This window comes from Mya arenaria, chromosome 14 (assembly GCF_026914265.1).
Source record: "Mya arenaria isolate MELC-2E11 chromosome 14, ASM2691426v1".
Taxonomy (NCBI): Eukaryota; Metazoa; Mollusca; class Bivalvia; order Myida; family Myidae; genus Mya; species Mya arenaria.
This window is the reverse complement of record NC_069135.1, coordinates 57692487-57711024: the sequence shown is the minus strand read 5'-3', so window position 1 is coordinate 57711024 and position 18538 is coordinate 57692487. Positions and strand designations below refer to the sequence as shown.

Below are 18538 nucleotides of genomic sequence, written 5' to 3'. Positions count from 1 at the left end.
AAGGTCAATATTCTTTGAGCAAACTAGAGCTATCACAGAATGTGATTAATCATTTTAAAATATGATGTATGACAAAGATATGGTAGGGACACAAACTATTATCAGTAAGGCTTATATAGCAAAACATACTCAGTTCAGAAGGTTGCTGTGACCTTGACCTTAAATTAGGAAATCCTGTCTTCAACCCATCCTCATCCTATTGTAGTCACTACTGCCAAATAATTTTAAAATCTGACCATGAATGAGAAAGATATATATGGACCGGACACTATTTTTTATCAGTTAGGCTTATAGAGCGAGACATACTAAGTTCAGAAGCTTGCTGAGACCTTGACCTTGAAAGTACGGAAACAAGTCTTGTGCATGATTCGTCCTCATGTTTCTGCCGTACTGTTACTTCTGCAACATATTTTGAAATCCAACCATGACTAAGAAAGATATGGAGTGGATGAAAACAGGACAGACCGCCGGACACACTAAGTTCAGAACATTGCTGTGACCTTGACCTTGAAGAAGGGAAAATCTAGTGAGCGACACATCTTCATGCTATGGTGGTAACTTCTGCCAAATCATTTAAAACTCTGACCTTGGAAGCCTAGAAAGATATGGAGTGGATGAAAACCGGACGGACCGTAATACACACTAAGTTCAGAACAATGCTGTGACCTTGACCTTGAAGAAGGAACACCGGTCTTGTGCACAACACATCCTCATGCTACGGTGATCACCATGCCAAATTAATTGAAAATCTGACCTTGAATGAGAAAGATATGGAACGGACAAAAAGGAAAAGATGGACGGACGAACGAACATGATCATGCACACAATTCCTATGTAGTCCCTACATCACTTTATGAAGCTGGGATTTAATGTCATAACAGGTAGTTTATGTCATAACAAGAAGTTTATACGTTCCAACACTGTTTGTCTGTTTATTATAAACAGCATATCTATATTCAAGACAATGCAATGTACAATCCAGTCAATTGTTTTGTTTTTTAAATTGTTCTATAGGTATAATAACACAAAAGTATTTCTGCAACCAAATAATCGGCTCATGTGTTTTGCAATTGTCACACATGCTTTATTGTAAATATTTGTTCCTTAACATTTCTTTTTCTTCGCCTTCAATAAAGTATCCATCACCAAATCATGTATCGGTAAATAATAATCTGCGTGTCGGTTCTTGCGAATGGCTTGGTACGCTTTTGAAGTTCTAACAAGTCTTTGTGAAGGGTACAGTAGGTTGTTGAAAATAGCCGTTTCCCAGTCAATACCAGCTTCGACGTCCCGTAGAATCTCCAACTGTTGAACCGGTGTTACGACTATCTCATCTCTGTTAGGATTATTTGTCAACCTGAAAATGCATAAACACATATACAATTACATGTGTATAGAGCAAAGAGTTTTCTATGTGGTTGGCGTAGTGGTTTACGCACTCTCTTCTCACCAAGGCGACCTGTGTTCAAATCCCAGCCTGGGCACATGTGAGTTTGGTTAGTGGTCACCAAGCCGGACAATTGGTTTTCTCTGGGCACTCCAATTTTCCGTACAACACAAGACCAAACTCTCGCGCAACATTGTGCCAACGAGAGTGACTCTGTTTAAATTATCATAACTTATCATAACTTTCTACACAATCGTTGTAAAATATATAATGTTAAAACTAAAAAGTATTGTTCAATATTTATAGCACTTCACACAGTTCATGAGGTATTTAGAGTCTTGCACACATTATAGTAACAGTAAAAGCTGCACTCTCACAGATCGACCGATTTGACTTTTGTATTTTTTGTCTCAGAATCAGCTCAATTTGACATCTATGCCTTCAATTCAATCATATACATGTATTAAGATAACTCACAATAGAACAGATCTGTTGGAAAATGCCAAAAAAATATTTTTTCTTAAAGCGCTAGTCACGCTTTTAGCCATTAATCACCAATTTTCAAACGATTTTTAACTTGTGATCTGATATTTTCTCAGCAAAATTGTTTCTATATTTCACTGAATGTGATTGATACCCCCAATTGCCGCCCTGATAGGAAACCGCATGGAAAAATTTAGAAATGCCACCTAAAATGTCAATGCTGTGGAGGGGTATTTTTTTTTATTTTTTATTTTTAAACCTTCCTCTTTAAATAAAGATATTTTTATATTCTGCAATAACAAGCGTACATGGCAATATATTTACGTATTAAGTTTTTCAGTTATGCAAAAGGGACATTTTTTGATTTCAGGATGGGGGTCATTTTTTTCTAATTTTTACGATAATGATTTTTAGACCAAACTATGAAAATAGATATATTTGTAACTATGAAATGAATCTGGTCTATTTTGGCGCTACTTTCAGTAAAGAAAAACAAACATGTTTATCAAATCAAATGAAAGAGGTGACTTACATTACAAACTTTGATATCGGCAATGTGGCATGCCTAATGTTATTTCTCATGGCGTATTCTAACACAAGATCTTGCCGAATTTCTAAACCGAAGTTGAATATCACAGGAATATCGTCCGTGTTATTTTCATACACATTGGGTAAAGAGTTCGAAATGAAGACCAACTTTTCCCGTGGAAAAAATTCTCTTTCCTGATGTACATGATGAAAATTTGATGAAGGAAAGTCCTTTTCCGATTGTCCAATGTTAATATTTTTCTGACATACAAAGTGCAAATTCAAAGGACACTTCTGTTCATATCAGTATAAATGTTTGTTGAGTAGTTGTTAAAAGCATTTCGGCAAATGCTATTAACTGATATATGTTCACGAAATGAGTTAATCCCTTGACAATTCACTACAACATTTTTTCCAAAACAATTCGCTAATCTGTCATTCCAAACATTCGCTGACAGTTGACGTGAAGTGTTATCCTCAAAATCCAGATAAAATGGATTTTGTAATGAAGTCTCACTCTCGGTAGCTTTTACAAACTCTTCGTCATTTTGGATGTGTCCGAGTTTAATTCTTTCAAGAATCTCTTCCTCTTGTTTGATCGACTTGTAAAGCAAGCTGCTGGCATTTGGATCCAGGTTTCTCAGCGCATACCAATCTTCTGGTCTCATAGATTTGGGCATCTAAAAATATATAATGAAATTCATAACTAAAATGTTGGATTGTAAAAGTGCTTGCCTCCCCCATTGTGTGGTCGTAGCTGAAAAATAATCGTTGATGGACATGAAATTGGTAATTTTGAACTTGGGACAAACCTATAGTGACCTTGTTTGACCTATTCACCCCTATTCAATAGTGAATATCTACTGCATGAGATCAATGATCCTATAAATATTAACAAGAGCTGTCACAGAGACAGCGCGCTCGACTATTCTGCCGCTTTTTGGTGTATGGATTGAAAAGTTTTGGGGAAACATGCAAGGATCACTGTTAAATTAGATTTCAATCTAATGTGCTGAGAAATTTACATAAATTTAATTTGAAAATATTTGTGGTAAGCAAACATTAATGTAAATTCTAAGCCGTAAAAGGGGCTTAATTTTGTCAAAATGCATAATAGAGTTACCTCCTCCTGTGTACAGGTTGGGGGCATGATGGTGAACAAACCTGCTAAGTTTCAAAGCCAGATGTCAATGGACTTTGAAAATATTTGAGGTGGTACGCAAACATTAATGTAAGTTCTAAGTCGAAAAAGGGGCATACTTTTGTTAAAATGCTTGATAAAGTTACCTCCTCCTGTGTACAGGTTGGGGGGATGATGGTTAACAAGCGTGCTAAGTTTTAAAGCCAGATGTCAATGGACTTTGAAAGTGGTTCGCAAACTTTAACGTAAATCCTAAGTAGAAAAAGGGGCATAATTTTGTTAAAATGCTTGATAAAGTTACCTCCTCCTGTGTACAGGTTGGGAGGCATGATGGTGAACAAGTGTGCTAAGTTTCAAAGCAAGATGTCAATGGACTTTGAAAATATTTGAGGTTGTACTCAAACTTTAACATAAATTCTAAGTAGAAAAAGGGGCATTATTATGTCAAAATGCTTGATAAAATTACCTCCTCCTGTGTACAGGTTGGGGGGATGATGGTTAACAAGCGTGCTAAGTTTCAAAGCCAGATGTCAATGGACTTTGAAAATATTTGAGGTGGTTCGCAAACTTTAACGTAAATCCTACGTAGAAAAAGCGGTATAATTTTGTTAAAATGCTTGATAAAGTTACCTCCTCCTGTGTACAGGTTGGGGGCATGATGGTGAACAAGTGTGCAAAGTTTCAAAGCCAGATGTGAATGGACTTTGAAAATATTTGAGGTGGTACGCAAACATTAACGTAAGTTCTAAGTCGAAAAAGGGGCATACTTTTGTTAAAATGCTTGATAAAGTTACCTCCTCCTGTGTACAGGTTGGGGGGATGATGGTTAACAAGCGTGCTAAGTTTCAAAGCCAGATGTCAATGGACTTTGAAAATATTTGAGGTGGTTCGCAAACTTTAACGTAAATCCTAAGTAGAAAAAGGGGCATAATTTTGTTAAAATGCTTGATAAAGTTACCTCCTCCTGTGTGAAGGTTGGGGGCATGATGGTGAACAAGTGTACAAAGTTTCAAAGCCATATTTCAATGGACTTTGAAAATATTTGAGGTGGTACGCAAACATTAACATAAATCCTAAGTCGAAAAAGGGACATAATTTTGTTAAAATACTTGATAAAGTTACCTCCTCCTGTGTACAGGTTGGGGGCATGATGGTAAACAAGTGTGCAAAGTTTCAAAGCCAGATGTCGATGGACTTTGAAAATATTTGAGGTTGTACGCAAACTTTTACATAAATTCTAAGTAGAAAAAGGGGCATAATCATGTCAAAATGCTTGATAGAGTTATGTCCTCCTGTGTACAGGTTGGGGCATGATGGTGAACAAGCGTGCTAAGTTTCAAAGCCAGATATCAATGGACTTTGAAAACATTTGAGGTGGTACAAAAACTCTTACAAAAACTTTAACATAAGTGGTTACGCCGACGTCGACCCCGACGCTCGGGTGACTAGGATAGCTCTCCTTTCTTATTCTTCGAATAGTCGAGCTTAAAATTAATGGATATAAGAAGTACCATCTTGTTTAACTGATCTCAAAATCAATAAGAGTCATCTACAAGTCATGACCAACTGGCATACCAAGTATGAAGTTGCTTGGTGCAAGAATTCTTCAGGATATAATAAAGCGGAAACCTGATTATTCAGCTTATGATCAACGCCTAAAAATCATATTTTACCTGAAGGTAACGGCAACCTTGACCATCAACCTACTGATCTGATAACCAATAGGGGTCATCTACTGCTCATGACCAACTGGCATACCAAGTATGAAGTTCCTTGGTACAAGCATTCTTTAGAGTGAGCTGAAAACATTTTTCAGCTTATGTCATCACAACCTTGGACGTTGACCTACTGATCGCATAATCAATAAGGGTCATCTACTAGTCATGAACAGCTGGCATACCAAGTATGAAGTTCCTGGTAGCAAGCATTCTTTAGCTTATAAAAGAAGGAAAACCATCTTCCAGCTTATGGTCCCCACCAAAAAAATATTTTTTTAACCTGTTGGTAACGGCAACCATTGACCTACTGATCTCATAACCAATAGGGGTTATCTACTGGTCATGACCAACCTCCATAACAAGTTTGAAGCTCCTGGGTCAAAGCATTCTACTACGTTATAGAGGGGAAACAAAGTGTGACATACGGACTGATGGAATGAAGAACAGGACCAAAACGATATGTCTCCCCATGAATGGGGGAGAAGTAATATCAGTCTTAATATAAGTCTTTATGACATTGCAGGCCTTGAGGTCATGCAACACAATTTGCATTGCAGGACCGTGTTGGTATTTAAAGGACCAATTAAAACTTTAGTCCTGCTTTTATTAAAGATTCAAATAAATCTTAGTATATACAGATACTGTCATTTACAAACATATTCAGTCTACAGATTGGATGCCAAATTTGGAACTTTAATCAGTACTGTTTGTGTTTTATTTTTCATAGAAAAAAAATCAGTATTTCTTTAAACATGCCTTTTTAGAAGAATAAAAAACAAATCCTTCAACCTAAACCTTTTTGGGCATGTGACCAGAAACAAACCTATTTTTTATTTGGCTCTAAGTTTTATTTTAAGTGAATGTTCAAAGAAGCTGGCGCATGGGTAGAATAGAGGCATTCGATAGGGAATTCATGATGAACACTAAGAAAAGAGGCAATTCTTTCTGGTCTTCTAAAAGATAAGCCAGCCCCAGGCTGTGTTTGGCCTGCCAATTGCAACCTAATCATTTAGAAGATAAAAATAATAGCATATTATACTGTGTAAAGAACAAAAATGGTGTCTGCTTATTTGGACATTTTTCAATGAGTTCTACCTATGGTATTAATGTTTTTTTACCCAATTGTTCAGGTATTTTAATTTTGCCCCCGTCCTATTTATGCTGCGTCCTATACATAGTATAATATGGTTGCTAACTATTACCTATGGAGTTACCTATGGAGCCATTATTTATGAAATCATTCTAGTCAAAATAAAATAGATGTGAACATGTATACATGTACCTGTATATTTCCCGTAGCCTTCATAACCTCGTACTGAATTTTCAGGACTTCAAGAGGGTCTCTCTGTCCTGGACTAATGTCATGTCTGTATACTTTAGGATCTGCGCTGCTCTTTTTGAACTTCTAAAATAATATATGTAAAAAAAATATACCAGTATAAAAATTTTTGTATAATAAAAAAAGAGGGCCAAATGGCCCTGAATCGCTCACCTGTCATATATTGCACATTCTTCCATTATATACCCATGACACCCTGGGGCGGGGCCAATTTTGACCCCAAGGCCATAATTTGAACAATCTTTGTAAAGGTCCACTAGACGATGAATCATGCCAAATATCTAAGCTCTAGTCCAAGTAAGTTCAGAGGAGAAGATTTTTGAAGTTTTAACTATAAACATATAGAGAATACCCATGACACCCCGGGGCGGGGCCAATTTTGACCCCAGGGCCATAATTTGAACAAACTTTGTAGAGGTCCACTAGACGATGAATCATGCCAAATATCTAAGCTCTAGTCCAAGTAAGTTAAGAGGAGAAGATTTTTGAAGTTTTCACTATAAACATATAGAGAAAACCCATGACCCCCCGGGGCGGGGCCAATTTTGACCCAAGGGCCATAATTTGAACAATCTTTGTAGAGGTCCACTAGACGATGAATCATGCCAAATATCTAAGCTCTAGGCCAAGTAAGTTCAGAGAAGAAGATTTTTTAAGGTTTTCACTATAAACATAAAAAGAAAACCCATGACCCCCCGGGGCGGGGCCAATTTTGACCCCAGGGCCATAATTTGAACAAACTTTGTAGAGGTCCACTAGACGATGAATCATGCCAAATATCTAAGCTCTAGGCCAAGTAAGTTCAGAGGAGAAGATTTTTTAAGTTTTCACTATAAACATATAGAGAAAACCCATGACCCCCCGGGGCGGGGGCAATTTTGACCCCAAGGACATAATTTGAACAATCTTTGTAAAGGTCCACTAGACGATGAATCATGCCAAATATCTAAGCTCTAGTCCAAGTAAGTTAAGAGGAGAAGATTTTTGAAGTTTTAACTATAAACATATCAAGTATACCCATGACCCCCTGGGGCGGGGCCAATTTTGACCCCAAGGCCATAATTTGAACAATCTTTGTAGAGGTCCACTAGACAATGAATCATGCCAAATATCTAAGCTCTAGTCCAAGTAAGTTCAAAGGAGAAGATTTTTGAAGTTTTCACTATAAACATATAGAGAAAACCCATGACCCCCCGGGGCGGGGCCAATTTGACCCCAAGGCCATAATTTGAACAATCTTTGTAAAGGTCCACTAGACGATGAATCATGCCAAATATATAAGCTCTAGTCCAAGTAAGTTCAGAGAAGAAGATTTTTTAAGGTTTTCACTATAAACATAAAAAGAAAACCCATGACCTCCCGGGGCGGGGCCAATTTTGACCCCAGGGCCATAATTTGAACAAACTTTGTAGAGGTCCACTAGACGATGAATCATGCCAAATATCTAAGCTCTAGGCCAAGTAAGTTCAGAGAAGAAGATTTTTTAAGTTTTCACTATAAACATATAGAGAAAACCCATGACCCCCCGGGGCGGGGCCAATTTTGACCCCAGGGCCATAATTTGAACAATCTTTGTAGAGGTCCACTAGACGATGAATCATGCCAAATATCTAAGCTCTAGTCCAAGTAAGTTAAGAGGAGAAGATTTTTGAAGTTTTCACTATAAACATATAGAGAATACCCTAACCCCCCGGGGCGGGGCCAATTTTGACCCCAGGGCCATAATTTGAACAATCTTTGTAGAGGTCCACTAGACGATGAATCATGCCAAATATCTAAGCTCTAGTCCAAGTAAGTTAAGAGGAGAAGATTTTTGAAGTTTTCACTATAAACATATAGAGAATACCCTAACCCCCCGGGGCGGGGCCAATTTTGACCCCAAGGCCATAATTTGAACAATCTTTGTAGAGGTCCACTAGACAATGAATCATGCCAAATATCTAAGCTCTAGGCCAAGTAAGTTCAGAGGAGAATATTTTTTAAGTTTTCAGTATAAACATATAGAGAAAACCCATGACCACCCGGGGCGGGGCCAATTTTGACCCAAGGGCCATAATTTGAACAATCTTGGTAGAGGACCATTTGGTGATCCTACCTACCATATATCAACGGCCTAAGCCTTGTGGTTTGGGGGAAGAAGATTTTTAAAGTTTTTCCTTTTGGTTGCCATGGCAACCAGAGTTCTGCATGGAATTGAATTCTTTGAACAACTTTGATAGAAGACCACCCAAGGACCATCCCTATGAAGTTTTATTAATATTGGCCCAGCGGTTAAGGAGGAGATGTCTTTTAAGTAAATTGTTGACGGACGACGCACTACGCACGACGGACGCCGGACAAAAGGCGATCACAAAAGCTCACCTTGTCACAAAGTGACAGGTGAGCTAAAAACACACACACATTGTTTTTTTTTAAAACATTCACAATATTATCTAAACCCTTCTGCATTACATCATCAGTTGACAAAAATATACATGTTTACAAGTGACAGGATAAAAAACAATCAGAGAAAGGAAGCAACATCAACAGTATGATGAGTTTAGTGAGAGCATGCTGTTTTATTAAAAAAAAAAAGTATTTGCTAGATTTTCATCCATTTTTTTTAAATGGGGGATGGGGGGTGACATTTTTTCTTTTTTTTTGATGACAGTTTCACCTTTGAAAATGTGTTCATGTTCTTGCTTATTGCATACAAAACTTTAAACATGTGCAGACGAGCCATAAACACAATAGTAACATTTCTCCTTTTTCAAATGTGAATGTTATACATTGACACCGTAGGTATGAATAAACACCACTTCCAGACAGTACCAGACAGGTATGCAAAAACAGACTGAGTTCAACATTTTTTATTTGAGTCAATAAAACTAAAAAGCAGCGAATAAAAAGAGCAGGGGGCGGGGATGAAAATCTAGAAATTAATTTATAGTCGCCTTCAAAATATTTTTAGATATGAGGCAATCGGCACACCATATATTAGTAAAATAGATTTTTTATTCGACAATGGATTTTTTTAATAGATTACATAGATAGTGGGCAGTAATTAAAAATTGCTTTTTACTTTCATTAATTGTATATGGAGCAGAAATAATTAACTTGCATCAATTGGGATTTATGTTTATAAAAAAAAAAAAACTTGTGCATTTAAATGTTGACAAGTTTCATGAAAATTTGATTTAAATGTTAAATTTATGACAGAATGGGGGGGGGGGGGGATATAGCCATCAAACTAACTTCAAAAGATAGGATGTCCATGCTTGTCTGTAGCCCTATATATTTCTATAAACAGTAAGTAGTTCCAAATGTTTTTGCTGGATATCCTTACCTTGCCCAATGGCAAAGATAAAAAATACCCACATGGAACAACCTTTTCTTCACTTGTAACACAAAAAAGAGTTCCAGCATAAAAAATACATTTTTACTATACGGTATTTAGTTTAACTGAGGTGGGAATAATAGCATCCACCATGGCCGCTTGTGTAAAATAGTTCATACCAACTCTTGCAAAAGGGTGTTCTCCGGAAAATCAGTAAACATCTTTTTTGTAAAAAAACCTATGCTTGGGTTGGGATGAACCTTTCTTACACTCTCGACCAATGAAGATACTTATTATCTAACATAATATTTCACACACTCTCTAGTGAACATATACCTGGGATGTTCTTCTTCTGGGTCGCAGTTTCTGCAGCATGTAGCTGAAATGCCTGTCCTTTGAAGTTTGGAACTGTTCGTGAAACAACAGTGGGTATCGATCAAACGCTTCATTTCGACAGCTTCTAACAAACTGGAGAAACATGAAAAGAAATATAAAGTCAAACAAGCGTTTTATCAATGTTATATAGTTGTATTGCCCAGCTGAATTAATTACGTATTAAAAGACCACTCATGTAAATTTGAAATTAGGGAAACAAATAACTTCTTTGTTTCCACTCATGCACCAGTCAATAGCAACCATGCCCCCCCCCCCCCCAGGATCGGGGTATACCACGGATAAAGGGGGAAATGGGCCATGTTATTATCTTCCAGGTGGCACTGCATTGCCAAGTGAATGTGGTGGGGGGGGGGGGTGCGCAAAAAATAGCAAGGAATGGGCCTTAGCTAGGATGTCCCTGGGGTGCAGGGGCATTTGGCGGAGATTTGACCAGCAGTTTGTCCACGCAGGGCGAGGTTTACCTGGGATTGGCTGGACCAAAAGTCCCCACTATTCCCAGGACCAAAAGGAGGGGGGTGGGGGTGGGGGTCCGATTGGTATATAAATACAAGATTAAAAGTTTAAAACAATGTGATATTAGTTGTCATACATTGAGAAATTAGCAATTATATAGTTATGCATTTATATATATATATCTCAATTAATTGAAAATAACAAGTGAAATACCTTCACTAATGTTTTATACACTTGAAAACTCGGTCCAGATTTTGCTCCAGACAGTAGTGACATATTGGACTCAAGTCTGAAAAATATCAGAAAATCCTGTCAGCGTTGCTTACTTTCCCTTGGGTAGTGATAAGTATACCTTATTACACAGAAATGGTGAATGATAACAAATTAAGAGTTACCACAAATTAAATAAAAAGTTATGTGCAACCTCAATGTACATACATGTATATATTTATATCAAAATAAAAAAAGTATCCCTGAAGGCACATTATTGTAGCTATAACCACATAACAGGCATATGTTGACAAGCATCAGTCCTTTTTTTACATGACTGAAATAAGTATTGATTTTTTGAGAAGATCAGTAGAGTGACTGATATCCAACTTTTAACTCTTTTAACTTTGAAAGGCTTAAGAATATTGATAAAACTGGATTGAATGACAAAGGCGATGAATGCAACAAGTCTGCCAATACCAACACTGGAAGAAGCATGGCTAGAGTAGAGTGGCATGACTGTAGCCTCATCCACCTAAATGGCTATCAACGAGTCTTTTGACAATTTTATCACTATGGCAGACTTGAGACGTTACAGAGCAACAAAAGAAATGTCAAAGTAATAAAAATGTATCCCTGTTCTCTCATTAGTGTAGCTAGGCAGCAACCTGCCCTGTGAGTTTCTCCAAAAGTACTATTCCATTTAAAAAAAGCCAGTACTTCAGAGTATTTTTGGTTTTGGCAACTCTTATGTTAAGGGAATATATATATGTATAATGCATGTTCAAATAATAAAAAAGTTCCCTTACATGGTATCGTCAATAACACGATTTTTGTGGTTACCACACTACAGGCAGATGGTTATTTTTTACCTGGGTTGAGAGTCAATTTTCATACCACCAGACCACGGACCCGCAGTGGATTATACTTATTGCTAAGCATCCTGACAGATGATGAAAATAAATATTCGCGAAATTGAATGATATTGAGAGTGGTGCTAAAAGCCGAGACCCGGTGTCGATATTGAGAAAAGCCGGTATGACTGTTTATGATATCTACCAGAGTATGTTGATACCGGGTTTTTCGTCACAAACGGTACCGGGTAATATAATATTCCCTTCATTCGGAACTCCTCGGCCATTTTTTCAAAAACAACCACGGATGTATGCCGGTACATCTGTTGAAGTAGTCCGTATTTTTTTTAATAAAAGCATTAATTAAATGTAGTGTTTAAGAGTTGTATTAATTGCTCTCAGTTTAAATTGATTGCCAGTGAAGTGTATTATTGCAAACATAGTTACGATTCCCAAGAGTTAAGTCATAACATTTAACTACTAAATAAGATTACAACGCGATCTATTTGCAGCGGACTTAAACGTACCACTTTTTAAGTATGTAAACCGTCCATATACATCCGAGGTTGTTTTTGAAAAAAATGGCCGAGGAGCTCCGAATGTATTCCCTTAAGAAATTCCGGTATCGATAGGCCCGGTATCAATGTCCCCAACAATCAACCATGGCCTTTAAAATTGTTATTTATGCATGCATGTTTATTTATTTTTTCTTTCACTTAAATATGCTTAATTAATATGCAATTAATCATGATTAGAAATAATTATTACTATGTCACATGATATATAATCTAAATTTAACTTATCATGTAAAAAGAAAAAATATGTTTACGTTTCTTAATAAATATGTTTGAATCTTGAATCGTTGATTATGTTACACAAATACAACATAATAGTTAGTTTGATGAACGAAGAATAGTATGATTAACCTGTATTAATATGTTGACAGTCCCCTTAATATTCACAATTTTAACAAGTTGTAAATCTTGAATATAATACATTATAATTTGATAATAAATGACTTTTGGTTTTTATTGTGATATTTGAATAGAAATAATTCATTTGAATTAACATCCAGTGTTGATCTTCAAAACGCCGACGTGCTTATTCGTTTTTTCTCGGTAGGTTTAAATCTTATATGTATGAAAAATCGTAAAAAAGAAAATTCCAATTTTGTTGTCTGTCAAGCCTTTAAAACATGTTTTTTTTAGTATACATTTCTTATAATATGTTAACTTCAAGCATGAGCAGCAAGATATTTCCCCTTGTTTATTGCACTTGTCTCACGGCATGGGGTCAATTTCCTGTGTATCTGTTTATTGGTCCAGTGCCTTTTAAAGTTGACACTTTCAGATGTGACAATATCATTGTCTGACTAATACATATCCAATTCTTGTATAATCATTATACATACGGGATTTACATCACAATCGGTAACGGATAATAAAATACTATCTTCAGAAATCCCGGTATCGATAGGCCCGTTATCCAATGTCCACCGATGGTCTCGTGATGCATGTTTAAATTATAACATTGATTGAAAATGCGTTTGGCACATAATGGTTTGTGCAATTACCTATGTTTTTTGTGTTTGTTGATATTTTCATTATATGCTTACGAACTTATATCAATCATGCGTGTTTAAATTATAACAATAATTAAACATGCGTTGTGCACATCTTTTTCCGTGCAATTACCTATGCATTTTGTGTGAGAGTTCGCTATTATTTGTTATTGTCGCTAGTTTGCCTATCTTGCAATTCAAAAATATGACAGTAAACGATTTTAAATGGTTGTTTATAACTCAAAAAAATACAATCAAGATACAATAGAACAATCAAGCATACCGCCAACATCAAAGATCATTATCCGATAATGATACCTTCAGAAGGCAATACAAAAGCGGGTCATGTCATAATGAGATTAGTCATCTGATAACATTGCGGTAGCACTCAATCCGGTATCGACAAGTGGTACCGGACACCGGGCGATACCGGATACCGGGTAACAGCTTTTAGCACCACCCGATATTGAGGGGTCGTGCTAAAGTGCTGACCTATTAGCTGACGATATAGAAAAAGAGGATATTTGCTGACCAATTGCTGACCATATATGTTTTATGTTTTGGTTGACAAGTATTCAAGTTATAGTAGTGAAAGACAAACACAAGACGTGAGTCTGCTACTAAGTTTATTCCACAAGTGAAGTCCAGTGGTTAAACAAGGGTACAAGTATTAATAGATCTATAGTCTGTTTCATAATAGAACATCTCCCTGTTTTAAAAAGGAAAACATATATGATATTCATAATGTTCATCAAATCATTATTTATATGTTTTATCAACTAACAGTATTCAACAGTGTTTTAAAGAGCTTCCTTCTTTGTAATTTGATACATACATATACATGTGTCTTTTAATTAAAGTGTTATATCTAAATATATTTTTAAGTAAAACATTGTCTTTTTATTTAGACTTCACTATCTGATGTTATTGTTCATTCTCAATTCACCCATTCACTTCCTACATATTTTCGGTTGTCACGCACTAATCGTCCAGCCCTTGTTGAATATCCAGAGTTTACTGGCGGGTCATTATTGTTATCTGGAACATTTGAGTGTTTTGGGGGAGACACAGGGGTAACAGGTATTTGCTCATGTTGCAAAACTTGCGCTTGGAACGGTTCAATGTCATTCGTGTTTTCGCGCGTTTTGTGTAATACTGACCGATTTCTTCGATAACTGCTGCCATCAGGCATTTGAACCTGATATGATCGGTCACTGTGAACTTTCACAACTTTTCCTAATTTCCAGATTTTTCCGAATTTTACACGGACAGATTGACCTTCACATAATGGTGGTAACGATCGTGCTGACTTATCAAAATTTGACTTTTGTCTTTGTTTCGATTCGATCATTCTTTTTCGTACTTCATGATCATTCACCAAAGTTGGTTTTAATGCTTTGTTTGTTATCGGCACGATTGATTTTGTTCGGCGCCCTAACAATAATTGACTTGGTGTGTATCCGCATTTCAACGGAGTATTGCGATATTCTAGTAACGCTAAATAAGGATTAGATTTAGTGTCCTTGGCTTTTTGCATTAACTTTTTCGCGATACCTACACCTTTTTCGGCAAGGTCGTTACTTTCGTTACTTTCGGCAAGGCCGAACACCTGGAGATGAGGTTCGGTGTTCGAAACCCCACTCTTTCGCGAAGTTTTTAAATTCAGCGCTGGTGTACTGGCTAGCATTATCTGATACCAATACATCGGGAATTGACATTCGCGACATGTGTTTTTGTAATTTTAGAATTACTGTCTGTGACCTTGTGATTGGTAGGTAATCTACTTCAAAGAATCTACTGTAGTAGTCTATTGTCAATAGGTATTCTTTTTTTCATGAAAATGGAAAAGATCCGTCGCGATTTTTTGAAATGGCCTGTCCGGGAATTCAGTTGTGATCAATGGTAGCGAAGCATTCGCATCCCTGTGGGCAAGGCAGATTGGGCAGGTTGTTACATAATCAGTAACTTGTTTAGACATGCCTGGCCAGAATAATGAGTCTTTCGCTCGTTCAAGCGTTTTTGTAATTCCCAGGTGGGATGAGTGAACCTTTTCTACAAGCTCATTTCGCATTGATTTCGGGATAACAAGCGTATGACCTCGAAATATCAGACCATCCTCTGTGCTTATCTCATCGCGATGAAATTCCACGATACTTGGATCACAGTTTGACCTACTCTCTGACCAGCCTTGACTTATAGCCCGTTTCAATTTTATCATTTGTGGGTCTTTAGCAGTTTCGGCGCGTATGATCTCGAGTCGTTTGTCTGTGACATGTAATTGTTTTTGCACTGTATGAACATGATAGTCCAAACCGTCGATCATTCCGGGAAATGTATCGGGTAATGATTGTCTCGAGAGACAGTCACTTACAGGTATGTTTTTGCCGGGTACGTGGCGAACATTTACCTCGTATTTTGACAGTGCGAGTAACATTCTAGAAAGGCGCGGCGGGGCAGCCGACAATGGCTTTTTCATTATCGCTGAGATTGGTTTATGATCGCAGTGCACAATAACTTCTCTGCCATAAGTTAATTGATGGAATCTTTTTAATGCAAATAAGATCCCGAAGAGTTCCTTTTCTATGACAGCGTAACCTATTTCAGTCTGCGTTAATGACTTACTTGCGTACGCGATGGGTTTTCCGTCTTGCATGAGACAACAACCTAGTCCATATTTGCTTGCATCCGTTTCGACGACAAGCGGCTTTTTAGGGTCATAATAACCTAGCACTGGGGCCTGTGTTATTATTTCCTTGACCTTTGAGAATGCTTGCTCTTGTGGGGCGTCCCACAGGAACTCTACGTCCTTTTTCAGGAGGCTTCTGATAGGCGCGGTAACCTCTGCTAGGTTCGGGGCGAATTTTGATAGGTAATTAACTAATCCTAATAGTGTTTCAACCTTTTCGCGGCAATCCGGCCTTTGCAATTGCGTAATTGCCTCGATTTTCTTAGGATCGTCCATGAGTCCAGTGTCGGTGATCACGTGACCAAAGAATGGAACTGATTTCACACCGATTGAACATTTCTGTGCGTTGAATTTTATCCCGCGTTCGCGTGCGCGTAGCAAGACTTGATTGAGGTTTTTGTCATGTTCCTCAGGGGTTCGTCCCCAAATCAAAATGTCGTCTACCAGCGGGTGAATGCCTGATAATCCCTCAAATATTTCGTTGACCTTCTGACAAAAAATGTCAGACGATGCTTTACATCCATACGGCAAACGTAAGAATCGATATCTTTGAAACGGCGTTGCGAATGTAGTTAGGTAAGAAGATTCTTCGTCTAATTGTACACTCCAGTATGCATGTGTCAAATCTAATAGGCTAAATTGTGTCGCGCCGGCGAGTTTAACGGTCACATCATCTAGCGTTGACATTGCGTAGTTCGGTCTGCGTATCGAGTCATTGAGAGGTTTTGGATCCAGGCAGATCCGTAGCTTTCCGTTCGGTTTTTCAACCACTACAATTGGATGAACCCAGTCGGTAGGTTCCGTAACTGGCGATATGATTTCGTCTTTGAACATTTGATCAAGTTCGGCTTTTAAACGCGACTTTAAAGCTTCCGGTACGCGTCTGGGTGGCGTTATTACCGGTATAGCGTCTTCACGTAAATACAGTTTGCTTTTTCCGGGTAGTATACCTACGCCCTTGAATAGGTCACTATATTCTGACATGACGTATTCTTTGTTAACTGGCTGGCCATGCTCTCGGTCAATTGCGTAAGTCAGTTGTATTAATCCTAGATCTACAGATGTCTGTAGCCCGATTAACGGCGGTGCATCACTGCTTACAATATAGAACGTTGTGTTCACGGTTTTCGAACGATATTTGCACGCGAGTGTAATTTTACCGTCGACTTGTATTTTGTTACCAGAGTAAGACGTTAGATTTGATTCGGAGGCCTCTAATGGCGATTTGACATTGAGCTTTTCAAAGTGGCGTTTTGGCAAAGTATTTACGCTGCTTCCTGTGTCAATTTTGAAACTAACGTTTTGAAAATGTGGACCAATGCGTAAATTTACAAATGCACGATCTGGGGCGGACGATTGTGTATGACTTACCGTATCTAAAAAGTAATTATCCATCCACGAATCCTCCTCCTCTGAATTGTCATGCACACTCATCTGCGACACGTTATTTGTCACTTGGTGCACATCTTTCTTCGACCGGCATACAATTTTCCAGTGATTGTATTTCTTACACCGTATGCATTGTTTTCCATATGCTGGACACTTCCTTCTGTCTGATTGGTTGTGTATTGTCCCACATTTTCCACAAGTCGGTTCTTTCCTCCTATTCTGCGGCGAATTTTGCGCTCTTGGCATCTCAGGTCTGCGTCCATGTCCACGTCCACGACCTCGGCTGTTGACGTAGTTGACATCTTGGGGTGATCTTGCATTAAGAATATTCATCTGTTGTTTACAATATTCAAAATTTTGAGATAGTTGAATGGCCCTTTCTAAGGTGAGTGTTTCGCCCTCATTGATTAGTTTCTCTCTTAGTTTTTGATTACTAATACCAAATACAATTCTATCTCTGATCATTTCGTCCACAGTATTTTCTTGATATCTGCATTCCGTTATTTTTAACTTTAGTCTGGTAACGAATTGTTCTATGCTATCCTCTCCTTGCCTTTCGTTGTTAAATTGGAATCTGGCGAATACTGGGTTTAGTTTCGGCTGAACATGTTTCTTGAATTTTGTGAAGTATGTGTCAAGTTGTTTCTGTTCTTCATTTGTTAATGTCCATGATTGTGAAACATCTTGTCCTTTTTCTCCGACCCAAATAAGTAAGAATGCTACTTTTTCTTCTTCGGTCTTGTCTTTTAAAGGTCCTGCGAATATCAGTTTTATGTGCCTTTCAAATTTTTCCCACGTGGTCGGCAAGTTTGTACTGTCCCAATTCATCACAGGTGGAGATATTCCAGATAGAGCCATTTTGCTGATTAGTGTTCACTTATAAGAGCTTTTATTTTATAATATCCATTTTTGTTGACGTGAATTCGATAATTTCTGACACCATGTTTTATGTTTTGGTTGACAAGTATTCAAGTTATAGTTGTTCTCAACAGCTGGTGTAAACGTTGGCGTGTGATGATTAATACGTCAAAATCAAAATGCATGCACTTCCGGAAAGGACGTACTCAACGAACACAG

The 18538-nt window shown here is 37.6% G+C and overlaps 2 protein-coding genes across 4 annotated transcripts; both read right to left on the bottom strand.

Moving 5' to 3' along the window:
• Window positions 1-798: 798 nt before the first annotated feature.
• Window positions 799-11962, bottom strand: LOC128218213 (uncharacterized). 3 transcript variants are annotated; one of them, XM_052925813.1, is made up of 6 exons: window positions 11844-11962; window positions 10975-11050; window positions 10249-10380; window positions 6540-6659; window positions 2403-3078; window positions 799-1357 (listed from the first exon to the last, which is right to left on the bottom strand). In XM_052925813.1, exons 1-5 carry the CDS (start codon window positions 11864-11866, stop codon window positions 2680-2682), a joined length of 750 nt encoding a protein of 249 aa, XP_052781773.1. In that variant the 5' UTR covers window positions 11867-11962; the 3' UTR covers window positions 799-1357; window positions 2403-2679. The 3 variants fall into 3 exon arrangements, with proteins under 3 accessions (XP_052781773.1, XP_052781774.1, XP_052781772.1); XM_052925814.1 differs by having other exon boundaries at window positions 801-1357; window positions 6540-6662; window positions 11781-11901; XM_052925812.1 differs by having other exon boundaries at window positions 803-1357; window positions 6540-6662.
• Window positions 11963-15199: 3237 nt separating this feature from the next.
• On the bottom strand, window positions 15200-18319 carry LOC128216293 (uncharacterized protein K02A2.6-like). Its single transcript, XM_052922858.1, has one exon. It carries the CDS (start codon window positions 18317-18319, stop codon window positions 15200-15202), a length of 3120 nt encoding a protein of 1039 aa, XP_052778818.1.
• Window positions 18320-18538: the final 219 nt, after the last annotated feature.

Coding starts and splice junctions, on each gene's coding strand:
- LOC128218213 (XM_052925812.1), bottom strand. CDS start 11,866: ATGAAAATTGACTCTCAACCCAG. Junction 11,051..11,843: donor AAAATTGACTCTCAACCCAG/GTAAAAAATAAC, acceptor GATATTTTTCAG/ACTTGAGTCCAATATGTCAC. Junction 3,079..6,539: donor AGGCTACGGGAAATATACAG/GTACATGTATAC, acceptor ATATATTTTTAG/ATGCCCAAATCTATGAGACC.
- LOC128216293 (XM_052922858.1), bottom strand. CDS start 18,319: ATGGCTCTATCTGGAATATCTCCACCTGTGATGAATTGGGACAGTACA.